The following is an 18045-nucleotide window of genomic DNA, read 5'->3' as shown; positions in this document are numbered from 1 at the left end:
ATTTTAACTGTTTTTACACTGGTTTGCATGTTCAATTCTGACATTATATATTCATAATGTACATCAATTGGTAAATTGATGTGTTGCTGTCATTTAGCCAGGTCTTTATAATTAAATAAAGGTTAATTACCTCAAATAAAACAAATTCTCCATTCACTTGTTTGCTCCAGCTCTCTATAACAATATATCCAATTTTGTTGTATCTACTGTGTCAATGCAGGTAATCACTGTACATTATGTATCACCTGAGGGTGCCTGTGCTTGTCCTCACACTGCTTGTGTTGCTGCGCTGTGTCACCACCGCGCCAAGTTACAGGTAAGCGTATTATATATATTCGGGATGTAACGATACAGAAAGCATTTTGTGTAAAATTAATTAAAAATTTTAACTTAAAGGAGAAATCTGTAACGTCTTTACCAGACTAAATCATAAAATGACCATGATATGTCAACAGAGATCCAGGAAACATGCTACAGCCAACATGCTCTCCTCTCTGTCTGTTTTTGTTTGTCCGTTTCACATTAATTAGAGTTAAAATTAACACTGAACGTCTGCTGAATGAGTCTGTTTATGAGTTGGAAGAAATCATGAATAATATTTTATAAGTAGTAGATGTTCGTACTGGCTAAATTGAAATTAATGGAGTCTGGCAGTCTGTAAGACAGGAAGTCAATGAACACAAACTCCAAAGTGTGTGTCTTCAGAGCAGTGGGCTTTTGTTTTCGGAATAACGATCTTATCTTTGCATTGACAGACAACTGACAGTCAAAAACGACTGATCAACTCGCAATCGCTGTCATTGTCAAATATTACGTGGTGCAGGTTCTGTCACACCAGCCTCACGCAACCTGCCTGAGCTTCGAGTCTGGGGAGGAGGGGGTGGGTCGGAAACAACCATCTCAGTTTTGAACTCTAGTTTCTTTTGTGTTTCTCCTGTAAAGTGCTGCTGCTTTCCTTCTTTAATGAAATCAAATTAAAGTAGCCAGCCATGATTTACACATGCAATAGTCTTCAGCAGTAAATGATTAAATTAACAAAAAACAACAACACAGCAGTAAATAAAAATAATAAAATAATTAACAATGTAATATCACAGTAGATATCATCACAATCAGGTGGGATATTGACACTTTTTTTTATTGCGATATCAGGATATTCAATGTAATTTTTCATCCCTTGTATGTACTACAAGCAGAGCAGTGAGCACTAAGATTAGATGAAGAGTTTAAATAGTGACAAGTGGTTTCACTTTGCTGAAATGTTAATCAAATCAGATACCATCTTAATTGACTATTGTCTTAACAGGCAGCAAACCAATATAGGCGTTTAACCTGAGGTCAGCACACAAGCAGCTAAAAATCATGGAAATTGTGTGTTAAGAGGGTCTGTAATGTTCTGTGTGAGCAGCAGCAGGGCACTGATAACTCTGGAGGTGGAGGCCGATTGTGCTCGTCTGTGGGAAAGTGCTTTATTGTGTAACGCGAGCGCGCTGAGTGGCCACTTCTTCTTCTTGCTCTCGGGGCTAGTGGATGTTCTGAAGAGCGTATCATCAGCTATCAGTGTAAAACGGTTTGGCCCTTTTCCCCTCTGTGATTCAGGTACTTCAGTCCCAGCTCATCCAGCGAGCAGGAAAGTGCCCTCGTCGACAGTGACCGCTGGTTAGCTCCTGGGCTGATCTCCAACCCCTTCCTCGGCCTCATTGGTGCACGACCTCAGAGGGGGCTCACAGCTATGAACAGGTGATGGCATTTATAGAAATCAGCCCCTATTGAATTCCATTTATTAAAGATGGGAGCTAACTATGTAAAAATATGTTATTACAGTACTTAAGTACAGTTTTCAGGTATCTGTACTTCACTATTTATTTTCCTGACAACTTTTTACTTTACTTCTTCTTAACCCAAATATCTGTACTTTATACTCCTCACATTTAACTTTATTTCTAATGCATTTGAATTATGGTATTATATGTAACACTTATTTTACTTAATTGCAAGTTTGCCTTTTCAACATCAAGACCAGTGTCAACCTAAATAGATTATAAGTAAATAATAGACTCACACAGAGAAAAGATGATTCCTTGGTGTACCAATCACAATATCACACACAACAGATGTAACAAGACTAAAATGATGTTACAAGACAGAAACGACATAACAAGATGAAAATTCTGTAAAGACATAACAAGACAAAATCAGCCTGAAAAATGTGACAAGACAAAAATGCTGCAACAAGGTGAAAACAAATATGAAAACAAAATAAAAGACAAAAATGATGTAACAGGACAAAAATTAAGTAAGAAGATGAAAACAATGAAAAAGATCTAACAATTTAAAAAACTATGTAGAAGACATATGACAAAAACAACGCAAAAGATGTAACAGGATGTAACAAGACATAACAAGATGTAATGAAGTAACTTGCTACGTTAAGAAGTCGTAACAAGACGAAAACGATGCATAAGACATCAATGACGTAAAAGACGAAAAAGATCTAAAAGTCAACAGGGCAAAAACAATGTAAAACTAGCCCTTTTGGCTAATTCTGGCATATTTACAGTAATGTTTATTAATGTGCACTCTCCCTGATAAATAAATGAATAAATAAATAAATAAAAGACATAACCAGACGTACCTTTGCACAGAAACTGGTAGAACCATCATTCAGAGGCCTTCTTTTTACTTTTGTACTTTGAGTATCACTTGAGTAAAGAAGCTGAATCAATACTTTTACTTTTACTAGAATCTTTTTTATACGAGTATCTGTACTGAATGTGTGTACTTTTGCCTCTTCTTGCCATTACATGAAAACAGTGTTACTGTGCCATCAGTGTATCCTTCATTTTCTGTACTTTCTTTTCATCTCAGTCACCACATTGAGAAGAGGAAGTGCAACACAGCCACCTGCGTCACCCAGAGGCTAGCAGACTTTCTTGTCCGCTCCAGTAACACCATCGGCACGGTCTACGCACCGACCAACGTGGGATCTGCCACCTACGGCAAAAGGGACCTACTGCAGCCTCCCAACTACCTGCCTCTCTAGTATCAACTGAGGGAGCTCCACCAGCACTCCCAGTGCTCCGATGATATAACCAGACATCTTATGTAACAATGATTGTGAGAATGATGTTAATAATGATGATGCTGATGGTAATGATGATGAATATGAACAGTTTTCTTCTTTATTTTTTAAACTTTAAGAAACAGTGCCTTTAATTTAAAACCATCTATGTCCATATATGTTTTTTTTTTCCAGCTTTGTGTGTGTTGCAGCTCTGTTAATGCTGTTCCACAATGGCATGATATAAATATATAAAAAAAATATCAAATAGTAAAACAATAAATAAAAGAAAACACATGTATAGCCATATGAAATAAATGTTATCTGTTGATTTTGATAATAAAATTGTGAAAATATATATTTTTTAAAATCTTCATGCGTTTTAAGCCACATTATTGCATATAATGATAAATGCATGCAGGAGCTACAATATGAGCTGTTAGCATATCATGAGCCAGGATTCCTACATGAGATGATACATACAACAATTGAAAGTACTGACAGTATTACATTTTGCTGACCAGCTCCAAACTTGCTTCTCCATGTCCCACACCAACACCAGAATGAATGTGCAAACAAAAGAGGTTTCATCATGTTTGTCTGTAGGTAAGGGAGACATCCAATCACGCAGATGAAGATTAACTGCATTAATAATGAGATGCTATAGCATCATGTGTTAGGAGTTGTCACAGGTGACCCAAGAGAAATGCCTCACTCCCAATAACCAGCGTATGCTGCCCTATAGAGCATGTGTGTTGACCTACTGAGCACTGCATGCCTCTGTCATTGCTTGGAAACATGGAGGCCTAAAAGACGTTTGGTGTGTAAGCTGTTACACCGAATCCATCTGTTTAAGCTGTTGGTTTTGGACCAAACTTAACCTCAATTCATATGCAACCTTTTAAAGGAACAGTTCAACATTTTGTGAAATTCACTTATTTGCTTTCTTGCAAAGAATTAGATGAAAAGATGACTAATTACTAGTAATTATTAACTTGTAACTTCCTAACACTATTTTTTACAACCTGACCAGGAAATATGGATGAAAATTAGCTCATTAGCTAACTCCAGCACATTCACATTAATGCATGAACTAAAATTTTGATTAACGTGTATTGTTCCTGGTTTAAAAAAATACAGTTGTAAATAAATAAATCAAGAATTATATAGTTGTGTCTGTACTGTCAATAAGAAGCTAAAGTGAAGCTAAGGATAAAGACTGGAAATGAGCGGGAACAGTTTGCTAGAATGTTACTGGTCCCAGCTGAGAAATTGTCAAAACCCAGCACATAACCATACATACAACAAACTTTGTGAGCTTTTTAAGCTGTTGGTTGGTGGAGTTTGTTCCTTTTGTCGTGGACAGAGCTAACAAACTATTTTCTCCCTCTTCTCTCTGATAAGATAAGAAATGCTAATAAATAAAGCAAATAAGTCAATCTATATCTCTAGGTTAGCTTTGTGAAGTCACTACATTTTCTTGTTATATATTTCCCAAATCACTTAGCCTACATTGTTTCCAGTAAACTGTATTAATCAGAACTAATGCAATTCAAAGCAACATGTAACTCAGATTTTCTCTGTGAGTTTTGTTGTATTTTTCACCATGTTTTCCTGGATTATGACAAAATAAAATAGGCTAATTAAAGATGAATTCATGTTAATTTTGGACAGGCCACAAAACAGACTATTATGCATGTTAGCCTATGGAACAGACTTTTGATTATGGTCAAATGCATATTAATCATGTGGTACAATAGCTAATTTATTGGTGTATTGATATTTTGGGGCTTTTATGAACTTATTTTGATAAGACAGCTGAAGGAAAGTAAAAAAAAAACTGTCTTCAAAGATCCTATTTCATGGGCTGATAACTCTCTGTTGGTGGAGAGTAACCCATGATTTAGATTATGGGCCTATCTGTGTTGTTTTACATGTTGTTTTTTCTTATGTCCTATTTGTTAATGTTGATTGTGCAAAGGCGAAAAGTCAATTTATACATGCATTATTAAATTATTAATTTAACTGAAATATGAAATATGTATGTATATGTATTTCCAGTTAATTATAACCCTTACAATTTACAGGCCAATAAATATAGCCAGGTTAATGAACTGTAATGTGATCAGCTGTCAATTCCCCCTTCCCTACAAATCTCAATTTAACTCCTAGTTACAGGTATAAGTATTATGTGAACAATTTAATGGGTGTTTTGTGGCAGGTGATTGGCTTTAAAGTCAAAATTGCTTGATTCATTTCAGAAGACGTATGGCTGCAAATCCAAAAAGACTTTTTATAAATGAAAAATGGTGCTTTTATTATATAAATTTCCCCAAGTTTGTTTGTATGGCAGAATTGTGATGACTGTATCCCATACAGTCATGTGTTGTCTTCCTGCAGGGGTTGTTCAGGGTAACGTAATGAAAATCAAGAGGGGAAGTATGACGCACAACATTAACCTGTGTTTGATTACCAGTGACCCGATCATCTCAGACACTGACATCAGTACTCCCATGCATGGTTAACACCGGCATAAAAGGTTATGCAAAAATAGAACAAGAGCCCGCTTTTGCTGATGAATCCAAAAACAACGTAGCCATTATCCGCCAAACACCCTGACAGAGAATGGGGATCGTGTCAAGATCCATCGATGACTTCATGTGAAATCACAAATGGCAGCATACTTCAACCATTATGTGGTGGTGAGTTGTTTATCACCGCGTTAATGACGTCTGATGAATGTTTTGATGGAATTTTAGATCTGATTCATGACCTGCTGACCACATTAATCTCTGACATTAAAGATGCAATTGTGATCTAAATATAAACAAGAGGGTTGCCCTGCCTCCAAAATTCAAAATAAAAGGACCGTAACCTGCTCTCACTGCAAAATTGATTTACAGGTTTTTTTTAATACAGGGACTAGAACGAAACAACAAATTGAATTAATTCAAGTTCTTCTTTTTTTCTGATGCCAGCATTAACATAATATCCTCCCACTGGATATTAGTAGAACACCCCTGCAGACTGAATATACTGCACATACTCTGCCCATCAGTAGATGTACATGAGCAGCCTCTGTATATAAAGCAACTTATTAGATTATGAATTTATTTCTTCCCTTATTTTTTGTTCTTGTATATTGTTATTTGATAGACATACCTGAGGGGCGATAAAACAATTCTTAGTATTTATCCATTAAAGATGATGTAGATCCTGGTAACAATATAACAATATGACAAGATGAATTTATCTATTGGATCAAGAAAAGCTGGCTTTTAATCTCTCACAGGTCTGCATGAACAATGTGAATAAATAAGGAAATATTTGATTGTGATTCAACTAGTACTGGGGGAACAGTTAGTCAATACTGTTTTATAGCCATGAACAAAACTTTGTATTTAATATAATTAGTATCAGGGACCTCATGCACAGTCAGGAGGGAATTCTAAAGTCCAACACCGTGTTAATTTTGTAGCAATATGTATGAGTATTATTGAGGTGTTTTCAGTTGTTTATTGCACTGATAATGCTATCCTTTGTTGATGTCATTCAACCAGTTTAAACTAGATGATGGCTGCATAGCCACAGCTACAGCACCAACAGCTTAATGATAATCTCATCTACTGAAAAGATACTTAAAATTACTGTTATGTGCCTGTCACCTGTGCCAAGACAGGACAGTGTGACAGTAGAATATACAAGAGCAGAATTATGAAATTGAACCAGCTAAATGGAATTCAGCCACTATTAATTTTATTAGTTACACCTATATTTTTCCAACTGTGACTTGTCAGAATGTCATCTGTGAAACAGTCCTATTGTATTATTCTGGCTATATTTTTTCTAGTTTTGTACATATTCATAATTAGGGCTGCACAATTAATCACAATCGAATTGAAATTGCAATATGACCAAGTGCAATATCCAAATTGCAGAACTGAATCATAACTTTTTGATTAAAGGAAAATGTGTGAGAAAACAGCATTATAATTAAGTACTATGATTTTAATCTTTTTTTTTTTTTATTAAAAAATTAAAATTATCATTCCCACTAATCACATTGCATATTCCAATTGCAATTTCAGCTGAATAATCACAATGTGACTCTTTTTTTCTATCATATCATGCAGCCCTATTCATAATTATATAATAATGTTTTTCACAGCAGCTATTTTGAAATAATTATATAACCGACTAATTAAGGTTAAATTTCCATCAGGTCAGACAGAGTCAGGTTAGTGCAATAGTACATGTCAGCCCACTATGTTGTAAAAAAAAAAAAAAAAATAGCACTACTAATAAATAATAAACTATATTTACAATAATAACTCTTGCTGTTTATCTAGTTTTTCTATTAGCATGAATGATAGTAACATATAATTTTTTGGCTCTCTAAACCTCCTTGTGCAGTGACTTTTCTATATTTCACAGCTAATTTTAAAAAGGCAGAATATTTAGGTTATCCTTCTATTAGCATTCTATTAGTTATTTTCATTTTCCCCTTTACTTCTGGTAATCATTTACAAGTGCTCGTGCCCCTCCTTAATAATCGCGTTTCGCTTTTCTCGCTGCTTGCCGTAGTTAATTGTAAACACGGAAGTTACGTTGCCCCTGTTTTCTGTTGTCATGTGCTGAAGAAGCATTTGGTCAACTCGCTACTACAAAACTTCTCTAATACTCTTACAAATGTCTAATGTTTATCGGCGAGGCCACACCGTGACAGAAACAGGAACAGAACAACGGAACTGGTCGTTCAACCACATCACCGTGTCGGAAAATGCAAGGGAGCTTGTGTTAGCTAGTTTCAGTTAGCTTAGCAATCCACTAAGGAAGGGATGGCAGGTAAAAAAGAGAAAACATTTAAGTTTGTGATCGTGGGAGGAGGTATCGCGGGGGTGACATGTGTTGAGCAGGTATAAATGAATTGTAACAACTCAAGTCTACACAGAATAAATGTATAAAGCTAGTTATATAGGCTGCGATGTGTGCCATGTAGCATTAACCTTAATCTTCATTGACAGCTTTCATCCCAGATCCCCTCAGCTGACGTGGCTCTGATTACAGCAGGTCCCCATATTAAAGCTGTGACCAACTACAAACAGGTCAGCAGGGTGATGATGATGATGATTCAAGGGGAGCATTATTATATACACGTTGTATGTATACACTAACGACTGACAATAACTAGAAATTGTGCAACACATCAGCTTCATGGTCTTTATTGAAACTATGTTAAGTTGCATTGCCCTTATCAAATAAATCTGCAATATAAAATAGAGTAAAAATGCATGGATGCCTGTGCAAATCACAGACTAAAACCGTGTGTTTAAAAAAAAAAAAAAAAAAAAAAAAGTTTTTATTGATTTGTTCTCGTTTCAAGATGTCCAGGACACTGGAAGAGTTTGAGGTGGAGGAGCGACCATCCAGTGTTTTGGAGGAGAAATTTCCCAACCTGACTATTATCCACTCTGCTGTCAAATCACTCAACACACAATCACATGTAAGTAGCTGTTTTGCAGAGTGTAACTAACACTGCAACAGTTAGTCATCTAATCCATTAGTTGTCAACTATTAAAGTAATTGCCATCAATTTTGATAATTGATTAATCTTTTTTTAAAGAAAAAATATCCAATTTATCTAATTTCTATTTTTAATTTCTTTATACTCTTTGACAGTAAACCAGTTATTGGTTGATTGTGGATGTCACCTTGGACTTTGGGAAACAGCGATTAACATTTTTCACCATCTTCTGACATTATAGGGACCAAACAACATCATCAATAATTGCAGCCAACTATAATTACAATAATTTTGTATTTTGGGTTATGCTGTGTTCACATAATATGTTGTTTCTGGTCTGGTATTCCAAATTTAATAAGAAACTGTGAATGCTAGTAAAATGTGTGTGTAACTAACATATGTCATGCATGCTGTAATTAGTCAGTAAATTGATTAGTTGTCGACTATCAAATTAATTGCCAACTATTTTGATAATAATTAATTGGTTTGAGTCATTAAGAAAATGAAAAGTCAAAATTCTCTGATTTCAGCTTCTCAGGTGCAAATATTTTTTGGTTTCTTCAGTCCTCCATGACAGTAACCTGGATATCTTTTGGACAAAACAAGATGTTTGAGTCACCTTCTGTTTTTGGAAACAGTGATCAACATTTTTCTTCATTTTTCTGACATGTTGTGGACCAAACAACTCATTGATTAATTCATCAACTGATAAATCAATAATGAAAAAACATTAGTTGTAGTCCTACTGTAATTCCCCAGTAGTTTAGTGATTGTAATATTACTATTGCAGTAAAATTCAGACAGTGATTTCTTACATCGACAAAGGCTTTTTGGTGAATATTTACTGTCTACTGTCGCCACCTTGTGGACATGTTGTTACTCATGTGGTCTAAGTGCAGTTTAATAGAACTGTGATCAGACCCGAAGCTTGATGTGAAAATGAATCACTGTTTCTCATCTTCTGTCTGTTCTCAGACTGTGGAAACTACAGATGGTCGTGTTTTTGGTTATGAGAAATTGTGTATCTGCAGTGGGGGCAGACCCAAGCTCCTAACCCAGGACAACCCTTATGTGCTGGGGATCCGGGACACAGACAGCGCCCAGGTAACAAACACCCCGTCATTCTGGTTGCTTTTGACATGTAGGTGTGAAATTCCTGAAGACACTGAACTAGTAAAACCTTCTTACTATAGCAATTTGTCCACAGAAGAATAACAGCCTCCAAATATACTTGCTTGTGTTTTGTGTTCTGCATTTTCTTCCTTCCCTTTTGTCCTGTGAATGTTCCTGCTAAGGTCCAGTCAGGTCCACAGTACTGGGCCGTGGCTCTGTGTACAAAAGTTAATTCAGTAACATTTTAATACCTGCAGCTGCTAGAATATTTTGTTGCATTTGTGTAAAACTAAAGGCACAAACAAAGTGCATACAGTTCTCCAATTTTAACATAGAATTTGGCAAGACATGTCTGGTAGTCAAAAAAAATTCTTAGTGTGCAATAAAACACAACATGTTGATGCTGATGAACAGTGTGTTTGTGTTCCAGGAGTTTCAGAAGCGGTTATCCAAAGCAAAGAGAATCGTTGTCGTTGGCAATGGTGGGATTGCCTTGGAATTAGTGTAAGTAAATAGAACTGAAGCCGACATTTTTAAGGACAATTTGTGATTGTATTCTTATTCTTTTTACATGTTTTCTATTTAAACAGTTTTTTCAACTGTCGAACATTAAGCCTATATGAAACCCCTTTGTATAACATTACCACCATGTTCACAGGTTTGTCACTCTGTCCATTCAAATTTATGACTTGTGAAGCAGGAATTCAAATCTTGGCAGATTCAGCTGGGAGAGCATTAGGGTTTAAAACATGTAAAGATCTTAGGTATTTCACTTACTCATAACTTTTTGATGCATGTGTGTCCCGTTGTGTTTCAGAGATTCAAAATCTTGCTCCTACTTTAGCTGTTTAAAGTTTATTCCTGGATCAATAATGTGAAAATGTGAGATCATACGACTGTGGAATAATTTGCTTAATATGTCAGAAAACAGGGTCAATAAGAAGGTTCTTCTTTGGAGTAAATCACACAATTCTCCATTGACTAAAAGTCTTCATGCCATGTTTGAGGAAGCTGAATTACAATATGTATATTAATAATTTATCATGCAGTATGAGCACCTTTTGAATAGTGGTACTTGGAAAGCTTGGAAAAAAACATAATGATGGTTTGTTTGTTTAGTATTATTTGTAATTTATGTTGCTTATGTTCTAGATAATGGTGTCATTTGTGCTGGGCATATTATTTGTCCTTGCCACAGCAATAAGACTCAAATCAAAATCAACCTTTGTTTTTGAAAATGTCCTGTGTAGTTATGAGGTGGAGGGCTGTGAGGTGATCTGGGCTGTGAAGGACAAGGCCATAGGAAACACTTTCTTTGATGCCGGGGCGGCACAGTTCCTCATCCCATCGCTGGAGGCCGACAGACCAGAGAGAGCCGTTCCCTGTAAGAGAACTCGCTACACCACCGAGGAACCAGCACCTGGAGGCTCCCAGACCTTCACAGCAGGTCTTCATCTTAGATTTATTCACACGTCTTCTCTTGCGCTACGGGAGAATCTGAGCCAAAATCATCGGTTTGTTGTTTTTCTTGGATACCAACAATTGCTTAGATGTGTTTCTGCGAATTTCCAGACAGAAGCGCACGAGGGCATGGTTCTGGTCCTACAGAGGCTGGCAGTGCCCTCGGTCCAGACTGGCATGAGGGAATAGTTCTACGAGGAGCAGAGCAGGTGAGATTCTGTGTGCACCTTTGTTACTGGATGTCTAAAGCATTGAGGTCAGTTTGAAAAGAATATTTCCTTCTGCAAATTTAAAAAAACTTAAAGGGATAGGTAGGAAGTCCAGTTCTATCAGGTACTTATAAGTAGTGGGGGTCGGCACGCACCCAGTTTGGAGAAGCAGAAAAGAATAGCAGCACAGAAGCTAAACAATGAACTGATGTGGACAGAGTCAACAACAAAATGTATTTTAACCACTTAACAAACATCCATCAAAAAAAATCGGTATATGTTGAAGTGTACACTACATTTAGAATATTTTCACTACTTTACCATGAGACGGTCTTTTCTAAAGGGAAACCACCGTTATATAAGCCAAATACCACTTTCTCCGAACCAACCAAACTCTGCAGACAAAATCAGTCATTTTACCTCGCAGAACACCAAGGTTGCTGGTATACTTCTCCCCTGATCTGTTAGTTTGGTTGTGGTATTGTGTGACTTCAGTCTTTTAAAACATTAGTTCAGATTCATGGAAGTCACAGAATAACACAAATAAACTAACTGATCAAGGCAGTGGTAGACCAGCAACTTCCATGTCGTGTGAGGTAAAATTACTGATTTTACCTGTGGAGTTTGGTTCATCTGGAGAGCTTGACATTTGGCTCATAAAACAACAGTTTTCTGTCAGAAAAGGCTGTCTGATGGCAAAGTTAAGTAGTAAAAATATTCTAAATGCAGTGTACACTTAAACTGATATTAATTTTTGTAGATGGACCTTTAAATAGCTAAAATACCTTGTGTTCCTGACCCTGTCCACAGCAGTCCATTGCAATGCTTCCATAATGGTCCTCTCTGTTTCTCAAAACTGGGGGTGTTCCAATGCCAGCTACTGTGGATAATACAGTGACTATTGAAGTTCCTCATACAACCCCACTTCCAAATAATCCAAACTGTCCCTTTAACCTTCTGTTATGTTATACCTCCTCCCTCCTCCTCTCCTGGGTTTCCTCTCCCTGCTGGTGTGAGCTCAGGTGTCTCGGAGAGTTTCAGTGGAATACCAGTGTGAGGTGGAAAAGATCTTCACCTCCGAGGAGCAGCTCAACTCCGCACAGCAAACACTCAGGCCCGAGAATGGTGAGAACTAGATTTTGTTGCTCGGGTTTGAACTCTGACCGATCCTTTTCCTCGCCCCTGTGTGTTTTCCCTTCCAACTTTTCATTCCTTGGGCTTTTCTCTCCTCACAGGAGGATCCTGGCCACTTTACATCCAGCTGACCAATGGCAAAACGTTTGGCTGCGATTTTGTTGTCAGTGCCACCGGTGTCGTGCCAAACACTGAGCCATTTCTCCATGGCAACAAGGTAAGTGAAGGAGAAATAAGCTCTCTTGTGCTCTCAAGTCTTTTAATTGGGCCAACACTGTGAGGTTGCATCTTCTCGTGTCTATTCACACAGTTAGATGTTATGTAATGCCATGAATATGAAGTCTGGCTACTCTCCTATCTGCCTTTTTGTAAACTGCCTCATAGACATGCTCCCACAATCCTTTAGGTCCAAAGATATGTCTGTTAATAACCTTTTAAAAGATCCTCCAGATAAATGTGGATTTATACTGCAAAACATAACCCTTGTCCCACTTGTGCACCACTGGTTTCCAGTAAAATAGATGCAGAAAACCATGCAGACTCTCAGTAGGTGTTAAAGGGATAGTTCAGACTTTCTTAAGTTGAGTTGTAAGAGGTACTAGATTATTGATTACTGATAATTAGTGTATTAGCTACAGTAGATCACATATTGTCACCATTTGACCTTGCCATCAGACAGCCCTATCTGACAGGAAACTGACATTTTGTGGTATTGTGTGACTTCAGTGGTTTTTTGTTTGTTTGTTTGTTTGTTTTTTGTTTTTTTTTATGTTGGTTCTGATTCACAGAAGTCACACACTAACGCAAGCAAACAGATCGAGGCAGCCATGTTCTGTTTTGCCAAAGGAATTTTGTTACTTTGGAGAAAGAGATATTTGACTTACATAACAACGGCTTCCTGTTGGAAAAGGCTGCAAAGTGGTGAAAATATTCTAAATAAGACGTACACTTAACTGATGCTGACTTTTTTCCCCCGGGGCACAGCAGTAATACACCGGCTATCAATAAGTATCTCATACAATTCCTCTTCAAAAAATCTGAATTATCCCTTTTGTGCCTCTAGATGTCACTAAAGGACAGATAAGCTTTTATCACCCTGGTGTTAAACTGGAATTCCCCACATAGAGCAGCTTTATTGACATGAGTATAAATTTTACAGCAAAGAGCTGCATATTATTTATTTTTTCATGCTTATCCCCCACTTGTAAACATACATTTTTAGTACACGTATAGAGTTTCTTAATGATGATCACTTTTTTCGGTTTTACATATTTAGTTTGCGCTGGCAGATGATGGTGGCCTGCAGATAGATGACCACATGATGACATCAGAGCCAGACGTGTACGCTGCAGGAGATGTTTGCACTGCATGTTGGGAACACAGCCCACTGTGGCAGCAGGTAAACAAACTGAGCGATCATCACATCAGCCTGCGTAGAACATTTTTCCCTCAAACTTTGCATCGATTTTATGGCTATGGTGAAGTCCAGGTTGTCTGTGTGCAAATATTTTATCTGATTATTTTAATGTCATTCAAATCAACCCTGTGTCTGACTGTAATTTATTCTTGAAACTCTGTGTGGCTTCTGTTCTTGTCCAGGTCTCCCCTGTAAAAGAAATTATTGATGTCAGTGGGACAAACTTAGTTAAATAAAGACTAATTAAATTTTTAAAAAATAAAAATCTTTAGTAACCACAGTACATGGGACGACATACAGCGGTAGGATAGTGGCTGATTATTTGCCTTCCAACTAAATTATGTCATCTTCTGTGTCTGAATACCTACCAGAGCAAAGAGCAGAGTTATCGCTTCCCACATACAGTCCATAGAGATAATGAGATTTTATTAAATTCAATTCAAGTGTAGCAGCTCTACAAATGCAAATTATTAAAAGCAACTAAACAGATTAAGACATCAATCATTAAACGTGCACTGTAAATATTTTACTAAAGCTGAAAGATAAACTTGATATCCTTGTTAAGAGTTAATGAGTCTGTTTTTGAATTTAACCACAGAAGTTGAATTTGGCATTAAAATTGTTGTGGTAACACATGAAAATATATGATATTCTAGATTATTTTGTCCTGCAAGTGTAGTATATTTTGTGTCCAATCAGTACCTTTATAATTTGCCTGTCAGTTTGTCCCGAAATGAGTAAATTCAGGTCAAGAAAACAGGCTTGTTTCAGTTCCTCTAGCATTGGCAAGAGTTAAAAAGTATTTGACTCTGGTGTTTCCATTGCTCTCAGTGTACTTAACACAGGAAAAAATAGACATAACACCTGAGAACAAGGATGACAAAGATAACAAGAAAGGTAAAGACAAGACACAATTCTTATGTACATAAGACATGTGAAAAAAAGTAAGTGATTATATAATATATATGTATGTATGTATGTATGTATGTATGTATGTATGTATGTATGTATGAACCAATAACCAGCAACATAAAACTGAGAATTTGTTATATTTTATGTGTGTGTGTTGTGTGTGTGCAGATGCGTTTGTGGACACAGGCCCGTCAGATGGGCTGGTACGCTGGTCGCTGCATGGCGGCATACGTCCTGTCAGAACCCATAGAGCTGGACTTCTGCTTCGAGCTCTTCTCCCACATCACCAAATTCTTCAACTACAAGGTATGTGACGTTGTACTGCAGCAGGGTGAAGTCACTAAAACAGTAACCAGTATGTTAATCATCCACTGTGCAAGTTATTGTCGTTTTCCATTACTTTCCATAATACTGAAGGTCATTTCACAGTGCTACTCAGTGTCCTCCTCTCTCTGCACCTCCAGGCTCTTTCACCTTGTGCATTTTAACCGCTTCCTGTCTGCTGGTCATTCCACAGGTGGTCCTGCTGGGAAAGTTTAATGGCCAGGGGCTGGGGCCTGACCATGAGCTGCTGGTACGCTGCACTAAAGGCCAGGAGTATGTCAAGGTGACACCAAAGAGAATAACAATGTGTTAATGCTCTCAGCCTTTTATGGCGGGCTGCTGCTGTCATATAACCCAAATATCACTCTCTGCAAACCAACCAAACTCCATGTTTGAAATCAATAATTGTACCTCACAGACTACAGGAGTTGCTGGTCTACCACTGCCTCAATCTGTTAGTTTGTTTTTGTTAATTTGTGACTTCTGTGTTTTAAAAGGTTCATTTGGATTCACTGAAGCTGCACAATAACACAAACAAACTAACAGATTGAGGCAGTGGTCGACTAGCAACCCCTGTGTTAAATTACAGATATCAACCATGGAGTTTGGTTGGTTTAGTGAGAGAATTATTTGGCTTGTATAACAGTGGTTTGCTGTTATAAAAGGCTTTGTGACGATAAGGTTAAGTCATGAAAATGTTCAAAATATAGCATATACTTAAACTGATCTTCATTTATTTATTAGGTGATATTCTTTAAGTGGCTAAAATAAATTTTTCTGCTGACCCTGTCTACAGCAGTACATTGCTTAGCTTCCGTGCCATCTACTGTAGCTAACATACTGACTTTGGATAAGTACTTCATACAACCCCGCTTCAAGTAATCCAAACTATCCCTTTAATGTTTTCAGTGCTTTTTAGGGCTGCCCTGGAAACTCAGTCGAGAAGACCTTGAGTCAATTCGCATTTTGTCCGTCAAATCTCTGCGCTTTTTTTGGTTTTTTAGTTGCAGCAGGGTACACAGAGAAATGTAGGAGCTACGAGCGAGGTGAGGTGAGGTGGGGTGACTCCATTCTGTTGATTGTTTTGTTCTGTTCCGGTGATGACTGTCAGTGAAATCGGCTGAGCCACTTTTGAACCAGATGGTGGTACAAGTGGGTCAGTGTATGTTGATTCTTCAGCTGACCATGCTGTCAGGCCAGCAGGAGAGACACTCCGTTGTGCGCTGGGATTTTATTCCTGAATTATGAGCAGGACGCAAACTTTTACTTTCTCTGACAAAGGAAGGCATTAAAACATGAGGGATGCTAAACCATGAGACATAAGTTGGGTATTGCCCTGGTGTCTATTTTATGTGTGGCTCATTCACTAACACTGGTACACTTAAATAAAAAGGGATTTGTTATTTTGCTCACAGATTTATTTCATGGAAACAGCATCAAAGTCTCCAGTTGTTTGTTTGCTGGTAGACATTCTTGTGGTACCAGTGGCATGTGGAAAATATGCCATTTGAATTTATGTAGCTCTGTGAAGGGAGCCACTGTTTTCATCATCACCAATAATAGATCATACACACAGTATAATCTATTATTGGTGATGACCCTGAAGCAAAACAGGAGCAGCTGACTATTTGTTAAAACTGTAGATTTAAAAGGATAGATTCTGAAGTAGAGAAATGTTGCCTTCTTGATGCCTGAATTTTGGCTAAGGCTAAAAAATGTTGCTTTCGGGATGCTGCTAAGAAGTAGCAAGGTCACATTTCAGGGCTAATAAATTACAGGATATCGGATTGGTGCATAGACTTGCATACTTGTGAATACCCAGTACAGTTATCAGAGGCATTTCTGATACTGGTATCAGTACTGGACCAACCCTAAGCTGAGGATGTCTCTCCTCATCGTCCAGCTTCATTTTCACACAGATTACTTCTCTATTTCTGTTCCAGGTGGTTCTCAGAGGAGGCAGAATGGTGGGAGCGGTGCTGATCGGGGAAACAGACCTGGAGGAGACCTTTGAGAACCTGATCCTCAACCAGATGGATCTGACTCCGTACGGAGAGGAGCTGCTCAACCCCAACATTGATATAGAGGACTACTTTGACTGAACATGAGGGAGGTGATTAGGAGTACATCCAGCATGTAAACTCATCAATCATGCAAGACAGATGACATCGATGAAGGAATTAGCTTGTGTCCAAGCGAATAGGTGGGTGGGGGCATATTTAAGAGTATATTTTTGCTTTAAAATGAATTATTTACAAAACCTAAATGAGTACTTGAGTGATATGTTTAGTAAAAAGCCTTTTTCATTTATAACCCTAAATCCAAAATAGTTAGGACGTTGTGTAAAATGTAAATAAAAATAGAATGCAATGATTTGCCAAAACTTTTTGACAGATATTCAATTAAATACAGTACAAGTACGAGATATTTAAGGTACAAACTGATATATATATATATATATTTTTTGTAAATATACACTCATTTTGAATTTGATACCAGCAACATGTTCCAAAAGAGCTGGAATCAGAGCATGTTTACCACGGTGTTAAATCACCTTTTCTTTTAAAAACAAGCAGTACAGGTTTGGGAACTGAGAGCACTAACTATCGACAGTTTTAAAGTAAAATTCTTTCCATTCTTGCTTGATGTATATGACTTCAGGCATTTCAGTTTGTTGTGTTAAGAATCTGGATGTTCCTTTTCCTCTTTTGCCCAGAGGACAAAACATCCATGATTTCCAAAAACAGTTTGAAATGTGGACTCGTCAGGCCACAGCACACTTCTCCACTCAGAGAAGTCTGCAGCAACAAATTGTGTTTACTGACAACAGTTTTCAGAAGTGTTCCAGAGCCCATGTAGTATCCTTTATACAATTATGTGTTTGTAATGC

General features: G+C 37.4%; 2 protein-coding genes across 2 annotated transcripts; both read left to right on the top strand.

Annotated features, from left to right (window-relative positions):
* Nucleotides 1–236: 236 nt before the first annotated feature.
* Nucleotides 237–4085, top strand: iapp (islet amyloid polypeptide). Its single transcript, XM_084711508.1, has 3 exons — nt 237–316; nt 1600–1740; nt 2869–4085. The coding sequence occupies exons 1-3, from the start codon at nt 237–239 to the stop codon at nt 3041–3043; spliced, it is 396 nt and encodes a 131-aa protein (XP_084567634.1). The 3' UTR covers nt 3044–4085.
* A 3567-nt stretch (nt 4086–7652) lies between these two features.
* On the top strand, nt 7653–17421 carry pyroxd1 (pyridine nucleotide-disulphide oxidoreductase domain 1). Its single transcript, XM_084711284.1, has 13 exons — nt 7653–7977; nt 8086–8166; nt 8445–8564; nt 9561–9689; nt 10129–10202; nt 10949–11145; nt 11271–11368; nt 12391–12493; nt 12604–12719; nt 13779–13901; nt 15000–15137; nt 15349–15438; nt 17099–17421. Exons 1-13 carry the CDS (start codon nt 7900–7902, stop codon nt 17255–17257), a joined length of 1506 nt encoding a protein of 501 aa, XP_084567410.1. The 5' UTR covers nt 7653–7899; the 3' UTR covers nt 17258–17421.
* Nucleotides 17422–18045: the final 624 nt, after the last annotated feature.

Source organism: Lutjanus erythropterus, chromosome 22, assembly GCF_056507025.1.
Source record: "Lutjanus erythropterus isolate fLutEry1 chromosome 22, fLutEry1.hap2, whole genome shotgun sequence".
Lineage (NCBI taxonomy): Eukaryota > Metazoa > Chordata > Actinopteri > Lutjaniformes > Lutjanidae > Lutjanus > Lutjanus erythropterus.
Note: the sequence above shows the minus strand (reverse complement) of the source record. Positions and strands in the feature narration are given on the sequence as shown.

Excerpts from the sequence above, each read along its gene's own strand:
- iapp (XM_084711508.1), top strand. The coding sequence starts at position 237 with ATGTATCACCTGAGGGTGCCTGTGCTTGTCCTCACACTGCTTGTGTTG. Across the intron at positions 317-1,599 it reads ACCACCGCGCCAAGTTACAG|GTACTTCAGTCCCAGCTCAT; the intron begins GTAAGCGTATTA and ends TCTGTGATTCAG. Across the intron at positions 1,741-2,868 it reads GGGCTCACAGCTATGAACAG|TCACCACATTGAGAAGAGGA; the intron begins GTGATGGCATTT and ends TTTTCATCTCAG.
- pyroxd1 (XM_084711284.1), top strand. The coding sequence starts at position 7,900 with ATGGCAGGTAAAAAAGAGAAAACATTTAAGTTTGTGATCGTGGGAGGA. Across the intron at positions 9,690-10,128 it reads GGGACACAGACAGCGCCCAG|GAGTTTCAGAAGCGGTTATC; the intron begins GTAACAAACACC and ends TTTGTGTTCCAG. Across the intron at positions 11,146-11,270 it reads CTCCCAGACCTTCACAGCAG|ACAGAAGCGCACGAGGGCAT; the intron begins GTCTTCATCTTA and ends GCGAATTTCCAG.